Here is a 25,430-nt window from a genome sequence, read left to right on the forward strand (position 1 = left end):
TCCGAACAGTTATGTGTAGGGGCCCGACTACGGTCCTCTCGGACCGAGTTCCCGTATTTTCTTTATGAGATTTAATTATATTTTCCATTTAAATTATTTATCGTGGTCGTGTAAATCGCAAACGTAATAATTAATTTCTTTACCGGAACGCAAATTACTTGCAACGTGCACCCGCTTCTGTACACGGTATGCTGCAATAGTTTGACGTTTTCATGGAAATTCGTCGTCCCCTATATATTTAGGTACCGATGACGGCCGTGACGAGTCTCGCTGATTGGCCGACTAACGGGGCCAATAAAACGAAAAGTTCGACGTCCCGCTGACGATGAAATGTCGAGGGTCCTTTTGCCCCCCGGGCTCGGGTTCGTTCCCAGGTGCTTTATTCCGACAAGCAGTCGTCACCCACTTCCCGATTTTCAAGCCTAATAAACCCATTCGAATAATTATTTCATTAAGCACCAGTGTGTGTTCCGCATGTAATCATATTTTTATAATATATATATATATATATATATATATATATATATACTTATTTATTTAATTTTATTACGCGTGATTTTCTTGTTCCAGTTGGACGGTTAGGTACTTTTATATTTATTTTACGCAGCGAGTCCCGCGACGATCTTCAAGCGCACAGACCTCGTCCGATCTATAACGGCATGAATTTTATAGCTCACCCTCAACACTGCACGTTCTATTTTTATATAATATGTGTGCATAATTCAATGCACCGGTACGGCGTCATATATGAATGTCGGTTAAAAAAATAATAATAATTTCTGTAAAATAAAAAATAATACGATGAAAATTTATTCGCTTGCAAATGGAAAAGGGGTTGCACGTCGAACGTGATTTCGTGCTCGTTATTACGTTTATGAGTCGATTTTTTCACCCCTCTAATGAGAAGAGACCGTCGCCGTCTGGATTCCTGGGCGATGACTTTGCGGGGGTAAGGGCGAACATCTCTCTCGTATCTACTCACACACACACATAATATATGTATACTTTTCAACGCACCAAGGCCACAAAATTCAGAATAATCACGTTTGCCGAAAATTCGAAATATTATGAAATATTATTTAATACGGTATAAACTGCCGCAACAGTAATGACGCGATGGGAAATATAATATACAAAACAGATTTTGGAGACGTTCGTCATTATATTATTATTATTATACGTTTACGAGTTGTACTCAATATCGTGTGTATAGGTATATATGCACATAGTGATTATGTATAATATACTTCTATATGATTATTTCATATGCCACCGTGCGATATTTAATAATAATTATTATTATTAATATAATATAACAATCGGGCGACACTATACGAGTATAATATGCATATAATACAGCATATATAGTATTTACATGTACGTGTAATTTTCGTATATGAATAATATTGTAAATAATGAAAACAGTGTTCAGTTAGTATATAATATTATATTTTTTCTTTCGATTTCCGCTTCCCACCGTGCGTTTCACACCTCTATTGTACAGTTTAGCTATAAGAGAACACCTATATTATGGGACATTTGACAAAGTAGTAAGTGCGTTCGGAGCTCATATTATATAATAATATACAGCTCATATGCGCACACGGTTTCGTAGTGTTATTTTTTTGTGTTTTTTTACGTTTTCTGGGGGCGTTCACCGGGAACGGCCCAGAAAAACACAGCACCCCCTCGACGAGCAGCGCGTATACACGGCTAATTTGGGGTGTGCCACGTATGACTTGACGGGGGGCGTGCGTGGACATCTGTTGTGTTCGTGTTAGCGAATTTTTTTTTTATTTTAAGTCCCATTGTCGATACTTTGTGTAAAAGCACACACACGCTGCACACAATCATTTCGCACCCTCCCGCCAGAACCTGAGACGTTATAATATTATTATTGTATCCGAAGGCGGATTTTCATTCGAGTGGACGTATACCCATATTATATTGTGTTGTATATATATATTTATCGCGTGTGTTCGATAAACTTACAGTGTATTACAGTTACCTCCGGCTAAAAATGTTGACCAAATGTTCGTCTAACACTATAATGTCTATATTAAATTATGACTATATACTCACCTATAATTTGGAAATTTTTCGACAATAGTCTGAACATTTTTGCGCACTCATTCACAATCACCTCCTACATATACATTTTTTGAGCCAATAACATATTGTAATATTATGTTGTTGAAACTATTGAATATAACGATATTCAAGGGACTGATAAAATATAGGCTTCAATAAATTATTATGTAAATATAAAAACTAAATGAAATGAAAAATATAATGTAATATATGTTTATAATAGAACGATATGTACTTCAAAATTATTTAAATTTTATTAAATTAAGTATAATGATGATTTAATAAATTAAAGTAAAATAAAATATCCGATATGTTTAATAGCCAGTGCTTTAGACAATTTACATTTACTTATATATATTATAAAGTAACATCATTTTTACTTCAAAATTCTGAAAAAAAATATTTAAATACTAATTTTGTTTAGTTACATTTATGGATGTATTAAATTATATTGTATTCAAGTCATGATATTTTATAAGTAATTATTGTCATTTTTTTTTCTAGGTATGTCTACTACCCCATCGGACGTGTTTTGCAGCGTACCCGGACGTCTGTCGTTGCTCAGCTCTACGTCAAAGTACAAAGTAACCGTCGGCGAAGTTCAACGCAGATTGTCACCTCCAGAATGTCTGAACGCATCTTTATTGGGCGGTGTGCTAAGAAGGTAAATATTATATTATTTTCTACCTAAAAAAAAATCTCTACGATGTAGCTTTTTCATCGTATTATTATTTTAATAATTCCTGTGTACATGATGTGGTCTTGAATAAAACGTGACTGAACAATTTAAGCTAACTACTGTGTGTGTGTCTGATCGTGTGTGAGTTTTAAAAAAAGTGAAAACGATTACAAATTGTCTTAAAAATTGGATACACCTATTGGATATAACCAAAACACGGAAGATTGCCGTGACAAAAGTTACTTCTGCAGTTTTGCAGAAAAATATTGCGACCATATCCACAGTGATGTCGAACAACTAATTTTATTTAACCGTTAAAAACGACCGTGAGAGATAATCAAATACTATAATAAATGTGGTGATAAATAAAAAATAAATACGCTAAAAATTTAATTGTATTAAACTTTACGAGCGCAGTGACCCCTAGTCGGATGAAGGGATATTATTTGTCATGGGTACAAGTATCTATATATATTATAATATATTATTACGCAGTGTTTGTGTGTATATTATACTGCGTGTAGGACATTTAACAAGTGCAAATCGGTAATACTCGAATCAGCTGCGAGTAGGTTGTTTGTCTCATACTTAATGTCTGTTTTATTTTTATTATTATATTAATATAATATAAACAAGGTATTATAGTGTATATGTATACCTACCTATTTTTCTTTAGTTTTATTATTATTATTAAACGCAATAAATTCTTTAAGATCATCGTTTAATTTACTGTCGGCTTTAAAAAAGAAAATATTCCGAACGATCAGCCAGTGATGTAGGAAATGAGGAGCTTTCTATATACGTAATAATATTACCTATATAGGTAAACACCGTATATCTACGAGGGCGTGAGCTGCAGCGCATCGCGCGACGGTCAGTGAACACCTGTTGTGTATACCTGAATAACATATAGTTATAAGCACTTAAAAACATGCACGATCGGGTACACCCTAAAAAAGTCACTTAACGCATTTTTATGTCTAGTAAAATATATATGCGTTTCGTCAATCGTAAAGTTTCAGCGTTTTTACGACGCTTGTCGTCGTCGAGGGTTTTAATCATTTTACGCCTATATATAGGTACGCGACATGACACTTATTATATTATATATTATAATAACACATATAACATAATAATAATACTATTATATATTATATATAAATACAATAATGTTGTAGTCTTTGCATGTATAAAATACTTGCTATCGTTGCCACGATGCTTGACGACTTGTAATAAAAACGATAATAATAATAATTTGTACTAAAATTAGAAGCATCAGTAGCGAGGATGAGTAGCGTACATTCTCATTATTTATGTTAGGCAACATCCAAAGCTGTTACATAACTAAATTTTTAGTTCAAAATCTACAGATTGAGAGCACTATTTCACGTGTTTGAGGAAGACAAATGTTCTTGTTGTCCAATTCTAAGGTAGTAAGATAAACTCGCGATACGACAATCGCTTTTACTTCGAATACAAGGAAATTCATATCTAAAGTGTGGTGTTTAATGACGTTGTTATATTCTCAAAATTCGGAAGTGTATCCGGAATATAGATACCTACAATTTTGTCAATAACGACGACGATGTCGTTGGAAACGCTATTTATGGTTTATGCCATTATACATACGTGTAGACGTATAGTCTGTATAAAAAAATGTGATTTGTCTTAACAGTGAACAACGAATACATATGTTTTGGTGTATCGTATAACATAATATTTGCAGTACAAGCAGAGTAGGTATAAATTATATAAAAAGTCTTTATTTTTGTTTACCTAACGGCGCCGCCACCTTTCCCAGTCATAAATATTCAGCTATTTATATAAATTAATGAAATTTGCGAAATAATTATGTTTTGACTGATTTCGTTCATTATTACATGTATCGTTTCGAATAAATTATGCCGGTCTCAATAAAAATTACTACACTATTTTCCGAGATGAAGTTGAATAATTATTGTAAATTATATAGTTACAACAACTTACAACACTATACTGTAACACTCATTCTCCCAGTATTAAGCTATAGTCACTCATGTATGTGGATATATCATTTTGCCAAAATCAATTGATCACAATAGTATTGTGGTCATACCAAATAATAATTCGTGGTACAATATAAGAACCACGGTTAGTGATGTTTGCAGGTCAATACACAAATTTCATGATTTGTTTATAATAATTAAAATAATTATTATAAACACGATTATAACATTAAAACAATACATTTGTTTTGGACTTTTTTTAGAGCAAAATCCAAAAACGGTGGACGGCTATTACGCGAAAAACTCGAAAAAATTGGTCTAAACCTGCCGGCCGGTCGAAGAAAGGCCGCAAACGTAACGCTGCTCACGTCGCTTGTCGAAGGTATGTAGTAACCCGATTTATATATTATTACATTAAACATTATTTTCTTATATTACACGATTAACACTTCATGCAATACACGAGCTCGATCTGCCGAACAAGACTAATATTTTCCAGCCGTGTCCGTGCGTAAACGATTTATGCATGCTAAATGTGCGTAATCTTATCTCATCTATACATTTAATAGATATATAGGTATAAGCTTTGGTTAAATGCAAAATGGTGACGGAAAAACGGCCGTCAATCGACGAAATGGAACGTTTCAGAAACGTCCATATTATATAAATATTATATTATTTTTAAATGTTTCGAAAACTTATATATTTTGTCGTCGTCGACGTCCGATGACCCACATCGATATAACCGTCACGCGAACCTTCGAAGGATTGCGGCGGCGACGACTTCATATAATATGCGTTTGTCGTGTTAAAGACGTCTTCCCGCGTGCGATAAATCTCATGGTACCGTATATTGTGTGTGACGTCATGCGGTCCACTGTCAAACTGAAATGTCGGCCTAGGGTTAGGATGGAAATGCATATATAATTACGTGTTGGTATAGGTTATACTATACAGGACAGGTATATGCTGCAAAGTGTCCGTTGATGTAAGGAAGAATTCCGACATTTTTCAACTTTCATCAAATGTGTGTGTTATATATCGGTCGTATCGATCCTGACGTAGGTATTATTGGATAATTTTATTTCCGTTTCGTATTTATAAATCGATGAAAAAAAAAGTATAGCCACTTAGAGAAATTCGTTACAAAAATTATAATATGATATAGGCATTAGTTTTCATATTACATTTTATTCAGTTCGAAAGGAAGTTACGTGAACACAATATTTAAAGTAACTATCACAGCAGTGAAATTTTCACCCAATTTTAAAATATGTAAAAATCCAAAATAATTCGAAATAATACACAGACGAATGTTGTATAGTAAATAGTAATTGTTCCGATATATTTCAGTATACTCATAGGTACCTTAACTTTAAAAATTTTAAATTATATAAGGTACTATTTTAATGTTTTTAATAAAAATAACTTTATACATTTTTTAACTATCTACGGGGAATATTAAGCCATCTGAGATTTAAAAAAAAAACACGAAAATAAATGTTTATTAGTGTACGAACTCGGGACTATATTTTACCGAAAGCACTCTAATTTATATATTTTTATGACCATACAAAATAATCATCATATTACTAAAATATTAATTATAGAATAATAATTAAATTAATATAATATTTTAATAATAGGGACAAACGCCGTAATTTAACACCCTGTATGCACCAATTTCCGACTATCCTGCAAGTATTTCATTCATCGGCGTGTACCTATACTTACCTAAAATATTAAACGGGAATATACCGACCGCAAAACGTGTGCGCAAAACGAAGAAACGGGCCAAAAACGTGCTTCATTTATGTTCGCGAAATTAATGTTTGCGGTCGTCGGCGTCGAGCTATGCACAATAATATTATAGCCATATATTATAAAAATATATGTGTTGTGAAGCCCAGACGCGGACAACGTAGTTGTTCATTTCAATCAAGTGTCACGCCCATAGCCTGAATTTTTCCCGCATCCGGAATTTCGCAGTCCGGAAACACAGTTACAATATTATGTACTGCAGTGTATTATATGACCACGCGCGCCAAATAATCAAAAAGAAAAATCCACTACCTAGTGAAAAACTTTAATATTATACTATAATACTTAATCCTGGTTGGAACACGATGTAAAATATTTCGCCCGACCACCGCGCGTATAATTTACGTAAATACCTATAATATGTATTACTATTATACAGACAAACCTATATACGTATTATTATAATATAATTACGTGCCGCTGCTGCAGGGTGGCCGAAATTCTCTCAGTTTTTAAACACACACACACATTAAACATATATATACGTTTAGTTATAGATCTATAAAATAATATAAGTTTTTGGAAACGTTAAAGTTGTCCTGAAAGTTTTTAGCCATTATATAATTAATAACATTTTGTATCATTTGTTATCCCTTTTAATCTTTTATTCTCGACGTTTTCAAATCAAAAGGTAATACAGCCTCCAAAACTAAGAATTTTTTTACTGACGACGAAAGCAATCAAAGTACAACTCAGCAACTGTCATCTGCTAGACTTACGAGACAACTTCGATTTTTATCGAAACAATCGCGTGCGCACGCCGAACAGTCACGGGATGACAGACCGCGGCCTGTTATCACGTGCAACATCGCGTCGCCGATTGACTTGTTGCCGTCGACGCATTCTTCAGAGCGGTAGTGTGTGTGTGTGTGTGTGTGTGTGTGTATTTAATATATATATATTATAATTTATAATATGTCGTGCTTTATATATACCACGTTATATTATTATCATACTTTGCAAATACGTACAAAACCACCGCGGCTGCCCCTAACGCATAGCTCTGTTCGGACAATTGGATACTATTTGCAACTATCGGACACGCACTGTCCACAGAGGTGTTACCTGGCAGCGGCGGCCAGTCGCGAGATATTATTATAACGCGGTTTTGCATCTCGTAGCATATGTATATACTTGTATGAGTGTGTGTGTATGTGTAAGCATATTCAACGCGGCCCGACGACGACGACAACAGGTGCCCCAGTCGGCGTCGGCGAATAAGAAACGGTTTTGCGGCGGTTGATTTATGGCCCGAACGGTCGGCAACAATGGTCTCTTCTCAGCTCGGCGCAACGGTCGAGGTGTAAAAGGATAAAATATATTATATTATACGCGCGAGCGCGAGCGCGCGAATAGAAGAATAAAAATAATAATAATAAAATAGAAAAAAGGCAGCACTGGTATGTATATAGCGTGTACAGAGAGAGCGATAGAGACTTGGCGGTAGATGAAATAGATTCAACCGATCGCAATCACCGCCAAGTAATATACATGTATAATAATATTATATATATAGTATTCACGACCGATCAAAAAAAAAAAAATAGTTCAAAAGAAAAGGAAGTTCTCTTGCGGTATATACGATTGCTGCGTATTGTATTCGTAAATCGCTTAAACAGTTAAACATATATATTATTCTGTCCAACATTTCCAGAGGTTGAATTATCTCACAATAATTTTAACTTTAAAAATAATTATTAAAACCAAGATACGATACGAATGATACGATAATAACGATAAGTTGGCGTTCGCTTAAAAAACATTAATTGACACGCTATATTATGCTGCGTATATATAATAGCTATATGATTCACGATTGTTTCCAAAATTTGATTTTTTTTTCATTGCTTTTTGTTATTCAATAATATAATATCCTTAATATAATAAATTAAGATAAATAATAATATCGAGTATGTCATGAATTAATATACTTCGTTTATTCTACTACCAGAATAAGCATATTATGTAAAAATAGCATTTTCGATATAAAAACGACATGATATTAAATGATTCTCTGATCATACAGATCACCGACGATGTGGTCTAACATTCGTGCGTGGATTGAGAATCATTCGCGGATTGTTTACTTCTACGGGAACGGAATAATAATATAATGTTTAGACGGTTCTCCGATCAATTAAGCGTGAAATTCTAATCGGTCAAAACATAAGATCGCGCCAGTATAATAATTACTATAATTATGGTTCATGCCATTATATAGACGCATTTCGAGTGTATTTATAAACATAAATAAATAATAATATAGATATTTATGTATGCACACACATATAACCGACGACACGCCTAGCGTACACATTGTGTTATTCTGGAACGTATACAAAAATTATAATAATATACTAAATGTCTAAATAGTAGCAACAGACAGTAGTAGTTAATGAGTTTTGATAAACATTCGGAAGTGGACGTTTTGTCACGGACGCGCGTTCAGAATATTATATTAATTATGCTGCAGCTGTGCAATAAATCGCACATCGCCGCCGTGGCGCTCTCGTGCCGTGTATGAACGATCATACAAAAATATGCGTAGTGAGTGATATAGAGAAGGAGGAAGGTGCGAAGACAACGCATCATTAAAAAAAAATAGCATATAACTTAGTCCATGTACGCGCGAGTATACTCATTAATGGCGAGAGAGAGATAGAAATTTAACAACAAATATATCAATATTTTTGGAAAAATATAGTATCTACGCATTAGAGTTGTCATAATATGCACAGTTTATAAATATCTCTTAAAGAAAAAATATTTATTTACCTAAGACTTGAACTGAATTTATTCCGTGCACATATATATTATATCATTTATATCGTTATTTTCGTGGAGTACGAAAATATTACGACGTATTGATTCGCGGTATTTTAAATATATATGTTCGCGCACATTAAGCGTTGATTATTACTCATACAGTCATACACCTAAACATATATAATAAACCAAACAACGATGGATAACATCATATTTAATCGTATATATACTATATAGTATATATGATGATGATCGATGGCCGCAGTCGTCGATCGGATTTCCCGTTACGACAATCGTCGTCTGAACACTAGGCAGCATATAGTCTCCGAGAATTATTAACCTACTTTTTGTCGCCACCGTCCCGACCTCGCAGCGGCTGTTATTATATTATTTCGTTATAATATATTATACGTAATCGCCTCGCGTACATATCATTATTATTATTATTGTTGTTGTTGTTGTATTAGACGTATATTATATTATTATATATTATAGCTGCTGCAGATAATATAAAAATACCATTATATATGTCTTCTTAAGACTAGGTGGGAGTAAAGGCCACCACCGTTCGCGAGAGGCATCGAAATTAGAATACATTATTTTTGGTTCGTTATCAATTGGGTTAGAGGCTGCCTGACTGCTTATTATTATATTTTAGAACAATAGGAAACCGCACACAGCTGAATAGAAAGCTGCAAGAATATTATATGTATCTTTTATTATTATTATTATTATTCACACAAACACACACACACACAAGTTCGATATATTTTTACGCGTGTACACCTTGGGCTCTTGTGCACATTATTTAATATTATCACAGCTGATAATCCGTTTGTGTATATGTATATAATATTTATATATATGTATAATATATATGAGTATACTCACGTGTGAGTGTAGGCACAGCAGTGATCGTTGCGCAAGAATTGACTACCATTGTTTTGACCAATGGCGGGAAATTCGTCACGGATAACGCGCTTTCCGAACGCCCCCCAGTGGCCCTCCTGCTTCTATAACAAATTTTAGTATTATTATTATAATCATTATCATTATCATCATCTTCATCATCGTGGTTGGTCATCGAGAGTAGATATTTTACATGGTATATCGAATATACAGAGGGGCACGCGCTATAGTAGCTCGTATATGCGCATTATATAATATAGATACGAGTATATTGTGATCGACGCGTAAACATAATTGAAAAACGCCGTCGCCTAAATGATAATAATAATAATAGCAATGACTCGGCCCGAATTAAAATGGCCGCAGATTGCGGGCACCTGACTCTAAGTTGCAAGTTTTTTAAAAGTTCGTATATGTTTACAGTATTACCTATATAATTTATTTTATTTATTATAGTAAACAAATTTTTTTATGTATAAAAAAAAATATTATATTGCTTATTTTTAATATTAGACGAGAATAATATTATATTTTATTAGCAGTAGTATCGTGTATTACAATCAATAATCGTTTATATTAAGTAAATAGTACATTCAAAAATAATATTTTTATAAAAATAAATTATTTTAAAATTATATTATAATTATTTTGAAGCGAAAATTAGTCCACTCAGTTTTTATTAGCTTAAGTTTATATTATATGATACATTTTATTGTATATAAGTTGTTTTTTAAAGGTGGGAAAAATAACCGTTCGGAGTGTAAAATATGTGGATGGGCTCTTCCTATAAAATATTATTATTAAAACTCGCAAATGCCCATAGGGGTTAGGTATATACCAATATACCATAGACATGAAGGTATTGATATAGCAATTTAAATCAAACACGCAAACATCATTTGAGTGCTCTCGTTTAACGTACTTTCAGTGAACCATTTTCGGTGGCAGGGAAAGGATGTTGTTATGCTTATAACGACTCAATAGCACTCGTTACAGTCCATTCTGAAGGGATCCGACGTTGGACGTCAATATCCACTTATATAAAAGTTAACTTGTAACTTGTATAGCGAGGGAATATAATAATCGATATAATATACGCATGATTTAATCATCTAGAACTTAAAGAATACGAAATGGCGTCATATACAAATGGATTGAAATATAGATCTATATAATGTTTTAAGAATCGCTTGGTTAGTGAGATATGGCGAACGGACGATAAAAAAACTTTTGATTTAGTTATACGGATCTTTATGATTTAAATATTTGATAGTTACAATAGTTACATCCATACGACCATACATCATAATATAGTAATGAATAATTTTCCTCAAGAACATACTAATTAGTTAGTACTATCAAATTGTAAATACTTAAAAGTATCGATATCGACACTTAAAGAAAAAATCGCTATACTTTAAGCCTGCTTATATCCATTATAATATTAATGCTCATTCGTTGATAGCAATATGCGTATACCTTCTCACGTATATTAATATAATATTTTTCGTTTCTCGACATCAGTTTCTTTTCGGCGGAAGCCGCGCCTTTTATGCCGGTGACGCGCGTGCGTGTGAAAACGTACCGCTCACACACACACGCACAATAATATAATATACAAGTTGCGTCGCCGACGCTAAAAACCGGAATTTCCGGACACGGATACGCGAAGCTTACGCGCGGATACCTATTTATATATGTATATAATATATATATATATATATATATATATATATATATATATGTATGTATAACGCACATACACATGCGTATTTACGCACGCACACATGCGACTTGAATGGGCATATATATTATATATAATATAAATATATCTACGCGTTATCAATGAGTTCGTGCACACACGCCCACGACCACTATACACACACACACACATACACATACAACATATTATAATGTTATGAGCTCGATGCCCGGTTTTTAGGGTCACCTGCCACAATTTGACCTCCCGCAGGACCGTCGACGACTGCTGATGCAGTATACCAACTACATATATGTATATACAGTAGAATATAATATAGCAGCAAGTCTCCTTCGTGTAACTTTCGCCTCGAGGGTCCCAAATATGCTAGTAGAATTTCACTCGATCCGCTTTTTCGGTTTTTTTTTTTTTTATTAATATTATTATCCAGCTTCTCATTTTAATGGAGGATTCAAATTAATTTCCATCTTCCATGTAAAAATCCAAAATAACACTGCATTCATGTCGCACGTCAAATGATTTGTATTAGAAACAACTTCGAAAAACATCGGATCTTATTTTATCATACATCTGTCGGTGTCACGGACTCCAATGCGTTATCAACTCGTATATATTTTAAATATCACAATACACAGTGTATCTATTAAATAATTTAAATGAAAAATTTAATAAAATGACGGGATATCATAACGTAATTTATTATAGAGATAGGATTAATTAAAAAATAAACACGTGAACTTAATAAGTTACCCAACTTAAAATATGTGAATAAAACCCTTATATGTCTAATATCCGGTCTGTATGAGCTCGCCAATGCACTGTCAAATTTCTGATATTATTGAACGATTTTTCGTTAGTGTCGCATAAGTATGGTTTCTCCTCCGTATTTATCCACTAGAGCTTTTTCAAATCATCATTTGTACTAAACCACTTGTCACAAATGTGACTGCTCAGTTCTCAATCATATGTGTCCGCCGGTGTACCGTCAGTCTGCAGTTTTGATTGGAGGATTTTTGCAAACGTCACATTGGTAAAGTTTCTGGCTTGTATACGTGTGCCGATATACCGTTAGATTTCTGTTATAATTGAACGACTTATCTCACACGACACACGTGCACTATCTCTCGCCCACGTGCGTCTTCCGGCTACAGGTGAGGTCGTTCATTTTAATGCTTTTAATCTCTAACCAAAATGGTAACCGTTATCACTCGTATTTTCTCTGGGCCTGTCAAATAAATAATAATACACTAATACACGGTACCAATTAAAAGTAAACAACGTTTGACTTTACATATATAACTAATTCGTATTTGTTTTTCGTATAATAATGACGCAGTGGTAAATGATGAATAGACTATTTTGTTTAATGTTTATGGTCAATTTAAACAAAAAAAATTTTTAATTTATCGTCATCACCAAGTTTTCAAGCCAGTATGAATTTTAAGTATAATTATAATTATACGATATGGCTTCTATATCGTGTGTATCAGCTCAATCATATCAATTTTTCACGGTGAATATATCATGCGTTTATATTATATAATAATTATAATATTATAATATAAAGCCTGTTATTTTGTATGGACGAATGCAAAATAAACAGTGTTTTTGTTTTGTGCATAAATTATTGTACAGGCACGATTACAGGTTACGAGTTACGACCCATATATTTTTATTTTCTCCGCACCCAAAACGGAACCGTCAGATCAACGCCATTTAAACGTGTCGCGAACGCTCGACGCTCGTAGTTATATCAATTTTGTTAATCGATTTTTTTTCCATTCAGTTTAGAAGTATACCTCTTTAAGATCTCTATATTTTAAATTGATCCTTAAACTACGCCGCCCGTCGGATGTATAATATTATATGTATAGTTTCATTTTAATAGAAAAACGAATTTTGTACTCTGTGCATAAATAGTTATATCGTATTATTACCATCTAAATATTATACCTACATCTTGTTAGAAGGTATAATATATTATAAACGAGAAGTGATAAGATTTGCATTTTTCCTGTACGTTTTACATACAAATTTCACAATATCACGAGTTTAAATATAATATTTCTATGCATATTTTGGTGATGAATTTATCGATAAAAATGTATATTTAGTGGTTTTAATGCATATTTTCAGTTATTTTTTAAAAATATTTGCATAATATTTTATTAATTTTAACACCTTGGACTTCCTGCCCTAATGTTATAATTGTTATATTACATAATAGGTATATAGTAGAATTAGTAGATATATGTGAAGTATATTATAACTTATAAGTATTCGTAGTATATACAATATTATAATTTATAATCCGCAAAAAAATGTTTTCTCTTCCTATTAATCATCTATATTTTTATTGACAAATATATTTTACATAATATTACATAAAAAATTAAAACGTTGACCGTTCTTACTTAAATTTTTGTTATATTACTGAACTATGTCACTAATCAGCACCTAGCTATAACAGGAATCAGGAACCTGCGACTCCTTAGCATGTAATTTGTGGCGCTTTAGAATAAGCACCAATATCGAGACCAATAAATTAAAATTAAAATTAAATTATATTATAATGAAATAACGTTTTTTTTAATTAAAGACATATTAGTATGTTTTTAATTTTTGATGAAATTGTTTAGTGAAATATATCAGTGCATTTTTGTACTGTGGCATACTGTTTTATCTTAACCAATGTGACTCTTTAAAAAATCATAGTTTCGTAATTATTTGAAAAAAAAAATGGCTCATTTACACGAAAAGATTCCGGACCACTGCCCCATGTAGTGAGAGTTATTCCCATTGCTATAACACACAACCATCTTTTTGCTATTGAGACTATCACGACCCTATGGAATGCAAAGACGTGTGGATTTCTTTCTTTCTATCTGCAAACCACGACGATTGTCTGTGTAAAAATGATTCGACCACGGATTTCCGTCACATAGTTCCCGCGGTCGTTTCCGTCGCGGAATTCGGTATTATAATAGCGGACGATACGCTGCGACGCCGTCGAGTCGACTACTAATTGGTTCTTATTACTATACACACGATGGCGCATAATAATACAATATAATATATATCTATAATAAGTGCACGTGGACAGTTAGACATGCCGACCTATAACAACACCACTACACTGCATCACGATCAGATATATAGGGTAAAAACCGCGATAGATACGCGAAAAACGGTGGCGGCGAAATGCTAACGTTTTGTCATCGTGACCGGACACGGCGTATATTAAGTATAATAATATTTTATATCCACCGCTGTTTTCTCATTTAACTCAAGTGCCTGTATATACCTATACACGTGTATACTATACCGGTCGTACTGGAATATAATAATATTATTTATATACATATATATATAAACGTGCCGTGTGTCCGTTTTATTCTCGACTTTCTGTGAGCGCGTATTCGTGACTTACCCGGTTTAATATTATGCTACCACCGTCGTACGCGCGCGCGGTAGAAATACACATATTATATATGTGTCTGTTTAATAAATATTATGAGGGAAAAAATAGTAGGAAATAATAGTAATCTCTTCTACACAATAATAATAATTGACGAATAACCCTAGCTCTCTTATAGCATCGGCTTTCCATTCTCTCTCTCTCTCTCTCTCTCTCTAATAGGCATAATATATATATATATATGTGTATAATATATTTCCATGCGCGCTCGCACACACACACATACACTCACATAGACACTCGCTTACACGCACATTATAACGCGTAGAATATTATTTATGATAATAATAATTCTCTACACGTCCGCCGCTGCTTCACAAGCGCACGTCAGAAAGTTTGGATTTATTATCGTATTTCGTATCGACCTCCACCGCCGTTTACCTGTATTTGCTACAATATGCACATAATATATATCATATAATGTATCCTACAGAATATAATATGCTCTCACCTGCAGCGAGGGAGGCGGTAAAAAGACTCAAATAGAATAATATATAATATATATATTATATATACCTACTTACTTATAAATATATGAGCGTCTATACGAATGCAAGGAAAAATCGACGGACATCTTCATCGTGCGGAAAATTTAACACGGTTGAGCGACCCTGCGTGTTATATAATATAATAACGGATCTCCTAAGTTGCAGTACTATCACTGACTATTAAACACGTTTTCCAGCGACGATGACTGCTGCAGCTGGTAAAACTATGCGCGCGGTACTACCTAATACCTAATCGCGATTTATTTCTATGCGTTTAACGTATTATAAAGATATTTATTTTCTTGTATAAATATTAAATATAATTAAGAAATCCATATAAAGCCTGGATTTCCTCTAAAAAAATATTTTCCTAGTACGTGTGCGAAAAATACAAAATATTCACTCAAAAGTGTTAAAAATAGTTATGTTATATATACGTAATACGTATATTATATAATAATACAACATGAATAAAGACATAAAAAGTGGCTATAATTCTAAAACTATGAAAAATTAAAGGTATGTAGGTAAAGATATAGGTGTTATAAACTTGAAAATGTATTGTTTATAAAAAAAATATATGTATATTAAATATTAATTAAAATTGAACATTCATTGTATAACATAATATTATCCTAGATCGACCAGAAAAATATGCAAGTGTATTTAAATACAGACCCTATCAAATATTATAACTGCATATCTGTTTCTCTTTAAATCGAAAAACCGAGTTATTCACATGGTGATATTATTGAAATATAGTTATTACACATAGTTCGTGGTTTCCTCTTACATCCAACAAACCGACTTTGGCAATCTCCATTTTTTAGATTTGCAATCGTAATGTTGTTTATATACAATTTATACATAGAAGGGTTTACTCCGGATACTGCGGGAGAACTATATTATCGCTAAACGAACGTCTCACTAATCGCATAATATAACGGACCGATTTTTCTAGACCGAAAACCGCTCCCTACTAGTCGGAAATAATACGATAATAATCATTATTTGACGTCGCGACCGGCGGAAGAAATTATACAGAATCGACCGTTCAAATTATTCGTTTCAAAATCTATGTAAAACCGCATATATTAAGGAATTAATTGAAATCTCCAGTTTTATAACGCAAAAATTTAAACGATTCCGTGTTGGGTATATCAAATTACTCTTGTTGTAACCGTTGAATTGTGCAAACAATACAATAATTGTATTGTATCAAAGACCAGAGTATAGTATATTAGTAGGTATATAATAATTAATTGATGTTTATGCGCTCATGTGTGAAAAAACACATATTAATAATATTATTATAGCAATATAATATAAACTCAATAAGAAATCTGATGATGACCCTCAAGCGGGAGGCGAATTGTTGTCATCGACATATAAATATTATGTATATCATGTTATTATTATTATGTACAAAAGGCACTCGGGTTCGGGATAATCTTAAGAGTGGCTCGTTCGTTTGTCGTCGTCGTTTTGTATCCTTTTTATGTACCTACCTACGTTATAATAATATAATATTATTGAAATAATAACCCGCGCCATCGTCTCGGACGATTAATCGTGCGTGTATATATATAATATACATTATCATATACAGGTGTCGATCGAGTATGTAATATATAATATACTATAATACCTTATACATATATATAATATATACACGCAATATACATGTGTATAGAGGGACATTGCGAGTGCACGCATGTGAGTGCGCGTACCTTTATGTTTCTATTTTAGTCTGTCCGCCTTTTCTTCGTGTGGTATAGGTATATATTGTATAGTTTTTTCATTTTATTCGTTTTTTTCTCTTCGCCGTGTAGTAATAATTAGCGGCGCCCGTCGTGAACGCGTCTTCGTATCCCCAAGAGTCAGCCAAGACAATGCTACCGGTGCCCAACAATAGAGGAAAACCAATTTTCGATGGCCGATTGTGTATGTGTGTGTATAATCTGTCTTTCTCTCTCCTCTCTCTCTCTTGTACTGTGTGTATATAATGCACGTCGAGCTCCTCACGTTGTGTATTGAAGTCGACCGCCGCCACCGACCGAACACTGGCGCCGCCACGCCGGCCAACAAAATAATTATTATATATATATATATATAACATATTAATTGTGTGATGACGAAAACACAATATTATACGATGATTTGAACTTTTTCCGTCGCTATATATTGCGCGTATATTGTGCCTACGTTATGATTAGGTATATTTAAATATATATTACTCGGGGGACACTGCGAAAAACCTAACGAGGTTAATTAATATAATGTGTTAATACAAAATTGCGCATAGGTAAGCTATAGGTATTTGATTTTGACGCAAAAAGTTGTTTAAAAAAATATATCAAACTTATTAGGTATTTTGTGACAAAAATAAAGATCACCTGTCTTAATCGCATGTGATCGCGGTCTTTGAAAATAAAATGAAAATATTTTGTTAGATATGATAATTCAGCTATAAAAAAAAGTATCGATAATAATCAGTTATTTTTAATAGTAACAAAAATGTATTATAATTTAATGTATATTACCATGGATCCATGGGATATGAGGATTTAAGGCCTAATCATCTATTACGCATTTTATCAATGGTTAAAAATGTAGAAACTTAAACTATAAACTATTTTTTTTTTAGTTAATAGTTATGATGCATGAGTGGTGGAAGGTGTATGAAAATATTTGCATAATTCATTCCGTCCGCGGTTGTACGCGAATTTAATTCGGTATTCATTTGCGTCGATTGTGATCCATCGCTCGTTATTGTGAGAAAATCGCATTAATTTTTCTCATTTCTCAGCAATTGTTATTATTGTCTTACACGATTGGATGGTTCGTGTTATACTGTCCCTCCTTTTTTTCCATAGAGCAAGAAAAGATATAAAATTATTATTATCCACAAAAAAAAAAATATTTTTTTCGTAATTACATTTTTTTTATATATAGTAATAATTATGATTTAGTTTTTGATTTTATTGTTCTCTGTGAAATTGGCAATTAAAATAAACGGCAATAGGCGAGTGAAAGCGACTTCTTGGCAAATTGTTTTGGTCCGCAGTGGTATTTTTCTTCTTGGTTAACAAACTACCTATATAACATATTGTGATAATATAATATATATTATAATTTATAATATAGTATATTCTTCTGTCTGATGTACATATACATACATGAATATAACGAGCGTGCGAGACTTGGATATCTGCCCTAACATCAATCGGGTTTCGATAAACGCTAAACATCGAATAAATCATCCTAATTCACGTGGGTCATTAACGAAGGCACTATTTTTTTATGCGACATAAAATATATATCATGAGATATATTATGCAATGTCTTTTAGTTTTTTAATATATTATTTGAAACTGTTATTAATAACCTAATTTTAACTTTGCAGGCGAAGCGATACATTTGGCTCGAGACTTTGGGTACGTATGTGAAACAGAATTCCCGGCCCGACAAGTGGCGGAATACCTGAGCAGGCCGCACACGAGCGATCCTACAGAGTCGTACCGAAGAAAAGAGCTTATACATGCCACAAAGTGAGTATCTACTTAACTACCAATGCCCAATAAATATGATTAAAAGTATTTATAAACGTAATTAATTTATAGTTTACACTTATTTTTAAGTTATCTTCAAATATGAATTCGTTTTTACAATCTTTTAAACACTTAAAATCAAAATTCTAATTCATGAAAACTGTATTAGCATCCTATCAAATTATGGGCCTATATCAAGGATCTTTGCGGGTTTTCTACAGCATTTCGAATTGAATATATATATATTTTTTTACTGATTAAAATATCAAAATGATAATATATTTATATATATATATATAGCAAAAAAGTTTAATATAAAATAAATATATCAAAATTTCAAATATTATATATTAATTTCAATAAGACATTGTACACCAGGTCTAACGCTCCTTTGTGGAAATCCTGGGTAGCCCATACAAGTTAATTTAATCTAATGACAATCGTCAATCACTCTAAAATATGAGAACATTTTATAAAATTATATGCAATCTAACAGAATATGGAAATTCTTAAATAATCGAACTATTAGAATAAAAACTGTATAAACCCTATAATTTTTTAAATTATAATACACGATTAAAGAGGCCAAAAAGTCGGTTGAAACAATATTTTATTTTCGCAAGCAATATATGTTTTTAAAAAACGTTAATAATATTTTTATTTGTATCATAAAAAATACATGTATTCAAATATAGTTATGATGTATTACAATTACAATTCTCTAAAGTAGGTAGGTATACTCGAATTAATTTTCAATTTTCATATTACTAATGATTTATTACAAAATATAATTTATGAAAACATCCATTAGTTAATATTTTATTCTAAGCTATAATAAAAATGGACTAACATTTAAAACTCCAAAAAAAAAAGAGTCTTACAAATAATAATAAAACGCTGTACAAAATGGAATTTTATAATTTAATGCACATGGTATATTAGTATGTTATTATTATATAATATTATCTATACTATAATTTATAATAATATAAAATGGTTGATTTACATATTTCAATATCAATATATATGTTTTTATTTTTCTGCAGACAAGTAACCAAAGAGCTGATGGACCTTTTGAACCAAGATCGTTCGCCGTTGTGCAATACCAGGCCACAGCACATTCTCGACCCAATCATACAGCGTCCACTCACACACTTTTCGCTCATATCGCACGGATTTGGAAGTCCCGCAATAGTCGCTGCCCTTACAGCCATACAGGTAACAGTTTTTACATTTTCTTGTTATTAATTATTATCATTATTATTATACTCAAGTCAAATTTATCCACATAACTAATACAATACCGCTATTCTTGTCTTTATAATATAGATTTTTTCTATATCATCTCTTCGTGTATAGAGAGCCGATAAGCAATAAAAAGTAATCTCTTGTTATAAGTTATCACGCACTTGTATCAAATTACCTATCTTTAGGAGTTATAGGATGTAGACACTAGAGCATCTTTTCAGTTGCATTCGCCTTATTTTTATACATTTATATAAATTCATACATTTGGAATTTTCGTATTTTTATGCTTATGATTTATAGACCACACATTGAAATACTGAAATCCTAATTCGAATAGTCATATTCTACTTAATAGTTCATATTATGCTAAGAACATAATATAGTTTATACTTGAATACCATAGTTTATTTTAAATACACATGTGTAAATATAACATTAATAAATGATAAGCAAAATAATATTTTATTTTTAAAAATTTGTTTTATGTATGTGTCTTTAAAGATTCTTAAGTCTAAATACTAAAACACTACATATTTACATTTTACAATTATATTATACTCGATTATTCAGTAACTTATTATCCCCGCTACATTGTGCGTAAAATTACTCAACAGAATCTAGAAACTACTTGTTTGAATTTTGATTTTAATACACCACCACCATTATATACTAAGTATATAGAAAAAAATCAGTGTGGAAATATAATCAATGTTACGAAATATTTTTCTCATACCACACGAAAGCACCAACACGAACCTCATCCCATATGTAAAATTCTCAACCTTCGGTGAACACCGTTGGTACCCTTAGATATTATTTAAAAATTTCATGGCACCCTATAATAATAATATCAATTTTACATAGTTTCTAATTTTTGTGAATTAATATACGTTGCACTTTAAAAATATTAATTTATAAATTAAAGCTATTGATTTAAAACGGAAAATAATTATTTTTATTCAGTCATAATCTATATATTAAACATATTTACTTATACTGCTATTGGAAAATATGATAAATATTATACTTTCAGCTCTATATGTTTTTCATAATTTCGTAAAAATCCTTGTATAAGTTCACGCAGCACTAAGGTGGAGAATCACTGTCTTAATCTTATTTGTATAGCATGACTCGACAATTTATTCATACTTTTTCTCACTATTTCCGCAGAACTTTCTCTCTGAGTCGTTGAAGCACTTGGACAAGGTGTACCCATCCGGCAACAACCTGTCATCGCAGCAACAGCAACAGCAGCAAAACAACCAGTTGCAGCAACAGGACCAGAAGCCCAAAGACTTGGTGGGATTGGAGCTGAAGAAGTGAGCCTGGTCGAGGCGGGCGCATCGCGAACCTGCCGGCGGCCCGCAGCAGCATCAGCCGCCACCACTGATTCACCCGAGGCTACAGCTGCAACAGCCATACGGCGGCAACCGCGACGGTCGTTGTCAGTGATTTACGGCGATCGCGCACACGGCGTATTAATTGTAATAACATTATTGTATACATTATACAATTATTATCGATCTTATGCCGAAACCGCGATTTTTAATTTCCGTATTTTTCTCATTCTGTGCTCGATACAAAAGATCCAATACTGCACTTTTTCTCGGCGCACTTCGGAATGTTTTAAGTAACATTCAAAAAAATCAAAAACAAAAAAAAATTGACAAACTTACAAATGTTGTATAATATTATTATTATTATATAGTGATATTACGACGTTCTGTATAAGTTTTATTAGATTATTATATGCGATATATAATAGTACTTGTAAATAATACGATAATATATTATAATATATGATATGATATGATATATATTATATTTTTTTTCGGACAATCGGATTTTTTTTATTATTATTATTTTTATTTACATATATAGTTTACGAATTAGGACTTAAGCGCGCGTACCTGTCGCGTGTTTTTTTTTTATTTATTTATTCTTGTTTTTAGATTATATTTTTATGTTTTCAAAACTTGTACAAATCTTGAATGATTTCCCGCCCCTTCATGTGCCATCCGTATAATTACCACGGAACCCTCTCGATTCGTCGATAAGAAAATAATATAAATATCAAAACATATATAATTTATAATTATTGTATATTATAATTTGTGTCGTTGTCGCGACTTGTGTTTTATTTTTAATTAATTTTTCGATTATTAATTATTATTATTGTTATTGTCTTGTACGCGAACGTTACACGTCATAAAATATTATTATTGTGACGTCATTAAGACAAAGAATCAAAATGAAACGTTAATTTAGAAAAAAATCAAACTTAGTTCATAGTAAAATTGACTTATCCCACGATATCATTGCCATAATATTATTATTATTATTATTATTTACTCATGATCATGAAGCTATTTTCGTTATTATATTGTATGTTTTGGAATTATCATAATGATTCAATGATATTGTGTGTTTAATTGTTTTTGAATTGTGTACATATTAATTTTACCAGAGATGAATCATTTTTTTTTTAATACGTATTTTATACGTATTGTAAGTACTTAGTGACAGTATTATTTACTGATTGACGCTTTTTCGAAATTATAAATTTAAAAAAAAAAAAGGTTGATATTTGTATTATGCACAAATACGATACAACCCAAATAATATGTAGTATGTATTTATGATGATGATAAAATAATAATAATAATAATGGTTTACATTATATATAAGTATCATGTGATATTTAATTTCGATATGCGTATCATCCCAACGATAATAAATAATAATAATGATGATCATAATAATTGTTGTACAGCGAGTTTAATTTTATTCTTATATACGTGTAAGTATTATTATATTATAATATAGACAAACGCGCGTATATTATATATATAACGGGAATATTATTAATGTACATAATATATTTATAAAAACGAAAAAAAAAACAAAAAACAAATAATTGTATCATATTTATATTGTGTAGTTTTTCATTACAATGCTCAAAAATATTACTATAAATGTTATTAAAAACGTCGTGTGTTTATTACTATATATCCATCCTATATAATATATACTCATCAACAAGCATTTGAGGCGGTAGACCTATTTCCATCATTCACAGTTCATATCACGCACGTCCTACAAAACAATAACAAAATCTATACCAAATTATATGTTTACTTCAGATTTTATTTTTTATTAAAATCATGTTTTTGTCTCCCATCTGTTCAATAAAACCAATTAACAACCACAGAGTGTAAAAGATTATACCATATTATTTTGTCAATGACTTTGAAAGTTTAAACCTTAAATGGGCGTTATAATATTATTATAATATTATATTATGAAAGTACAAAGATCAGTCATGTAAATGGTGAGGTGTTTTTTGAGTATTCAAACATTCAACGGAGTTTATAGGTTTTTTATGGTTATCAAATAAATTATATTTATATATATATATATTATATACATTATACATATTATATTAAATATACTTTTAATCTATTTCAAATATTACTATATTATAGTATATAGATAGGTAGTGACAACTTTCAGTATATGTATATACTTAATTCTGTGATTTTTATTTTTTATTATAGTTTTAATATTATATTTACATTTTATAAAAAAAAAATTAGTATTGCAAATATTGTTAATTTTTATGATGAAAAATAGTACCTAAATTATTATTATATTAAAAAAAAAATATTCAGGTATCATTTCTATAATACCTGATTTTCAAAAACTAAAAGCTAATATACTAAATACATTATGCGATATGAGTATATCATATACGTATCATTGACCGATTAAATGATTTTATTGTGTAGAATATTAATAAATAGACTGGTAATAATATCGTAACCAGCTAGGTATATACGTAAATTATGCGATGAAGATGCATACAATTTAAGCACTTACAACAATTTGTAAACCGATAGATTGCAATATAAAGATATAAGGGCTATATGTGATATTTTATCAAGTGCAATTATATAAATTTTAAAAAAATCATCTCTTTTATTCTAAAATAAATATTTTATTTTATTGTCGATGTAAAATAGGAAGGTACATTGAAGAAAAACATTATTATTGACTAATTGTTTTAGGTGAACTAATTTTGACGGAATGTATTTTTGAACAATGTCGAGCTATATAAACATCAATCCTGATGAATGATGATTAAGAATTCCAGACAGACTATAATATGGTATAGTCAGGAGACCATTCCTGAATGAAAAAGTAATACACAAGTATACACATTTTACTTATACTAAAATAATGCATACATATATAATATTATATCAACCAATAAATTCAATGAATATATTATATAATTTTTATATTAAAAAATAAAAATCATTGATAGGTAGATCTAAGCCAAATTCATGTAAGCCCAAAACCAAAATATTAGGGGTTGTTGTCAATGACTATACTAAGTTAAATAAATAAAATTAAATTGTCTTACAATCTAAAATACATTACTCTATATTATACCTCAAAATTGGCTCAAATAAATAGTAAATACAGTAATGCAGTATCTAATATTTTGTATCACATTATCGCTGCACACGAATTACGTCCGGCGATATTTAACGACACACGAATTTCGCCTCAACCAAATTTAATGACTATATACGAATTGCGTCTCAACATTAAAACATTATTTTTCTTCCATTTTATAAAGACTTGAGACTATCAATAGCAAATTATGACTATCGGTAGGTTAAAAATAT

The 25,430-nt window shown here is 31.4% G+C and overlaps 1 protein-coding gene across 6 annotated transcripts in view; it reads left to right on the top strand.

Annotated features, from left to right (window-relative positions):
* LOC132928536 (transcription factor AP-2-epsilon) overlaps window positions 1-23,724 on the top strand; it is a 168,253-nt gene extending 144,529 nt beyond the window's left edge. For all 6 annotated transcript variants that reach the window (XM_060993289.1, XM_060993292.1, XM_060993290.1 and 3 more), the window contains 5 exons: window positions 2,596-2,755; window positions 5,019-5,137; window positions 19,344-19,488; window positions 20,535-20,706; window positions 21,907-23,724. In XM_060993289.1, coding sequence (XP_060849272.1) covers window positions 2,596-2,755; window positions 5,019-5,137; window positions 19,344-19,488; window positions 20,535-20,706; window positions 21,907-22,059 — 749 coding nt within the window. In that variant the 3' untranslated portion in view covers window positions 22,060-23,724. The remainder of the gene's footprint in view (window positions 1-2,595; window positions 2,756-5,018; window positions 5,138-19,343; window positions 19,489-20,534; window positions 20,707-21,906) is intronic.
* Window positions 23,725-25,430: the final 1,706 nt, after the last annotated feature.

The sequence above is a fragment of the Rhopalosiphum padi genome, chromosome 4 (assembly GCF_020882245.1).
Source record: "Rhopalosiphum padi isolate XX-2018 chromosome 4, ASM2088224v1, whole genome shotgun sequence".
NCBI classification, from domain to species: Eukaryota; Metazoa; Arthropoda; class Insecta; order Hemiptera; family Aphididae; genus Rhopalosiphum; species Rhopalosiphum padi.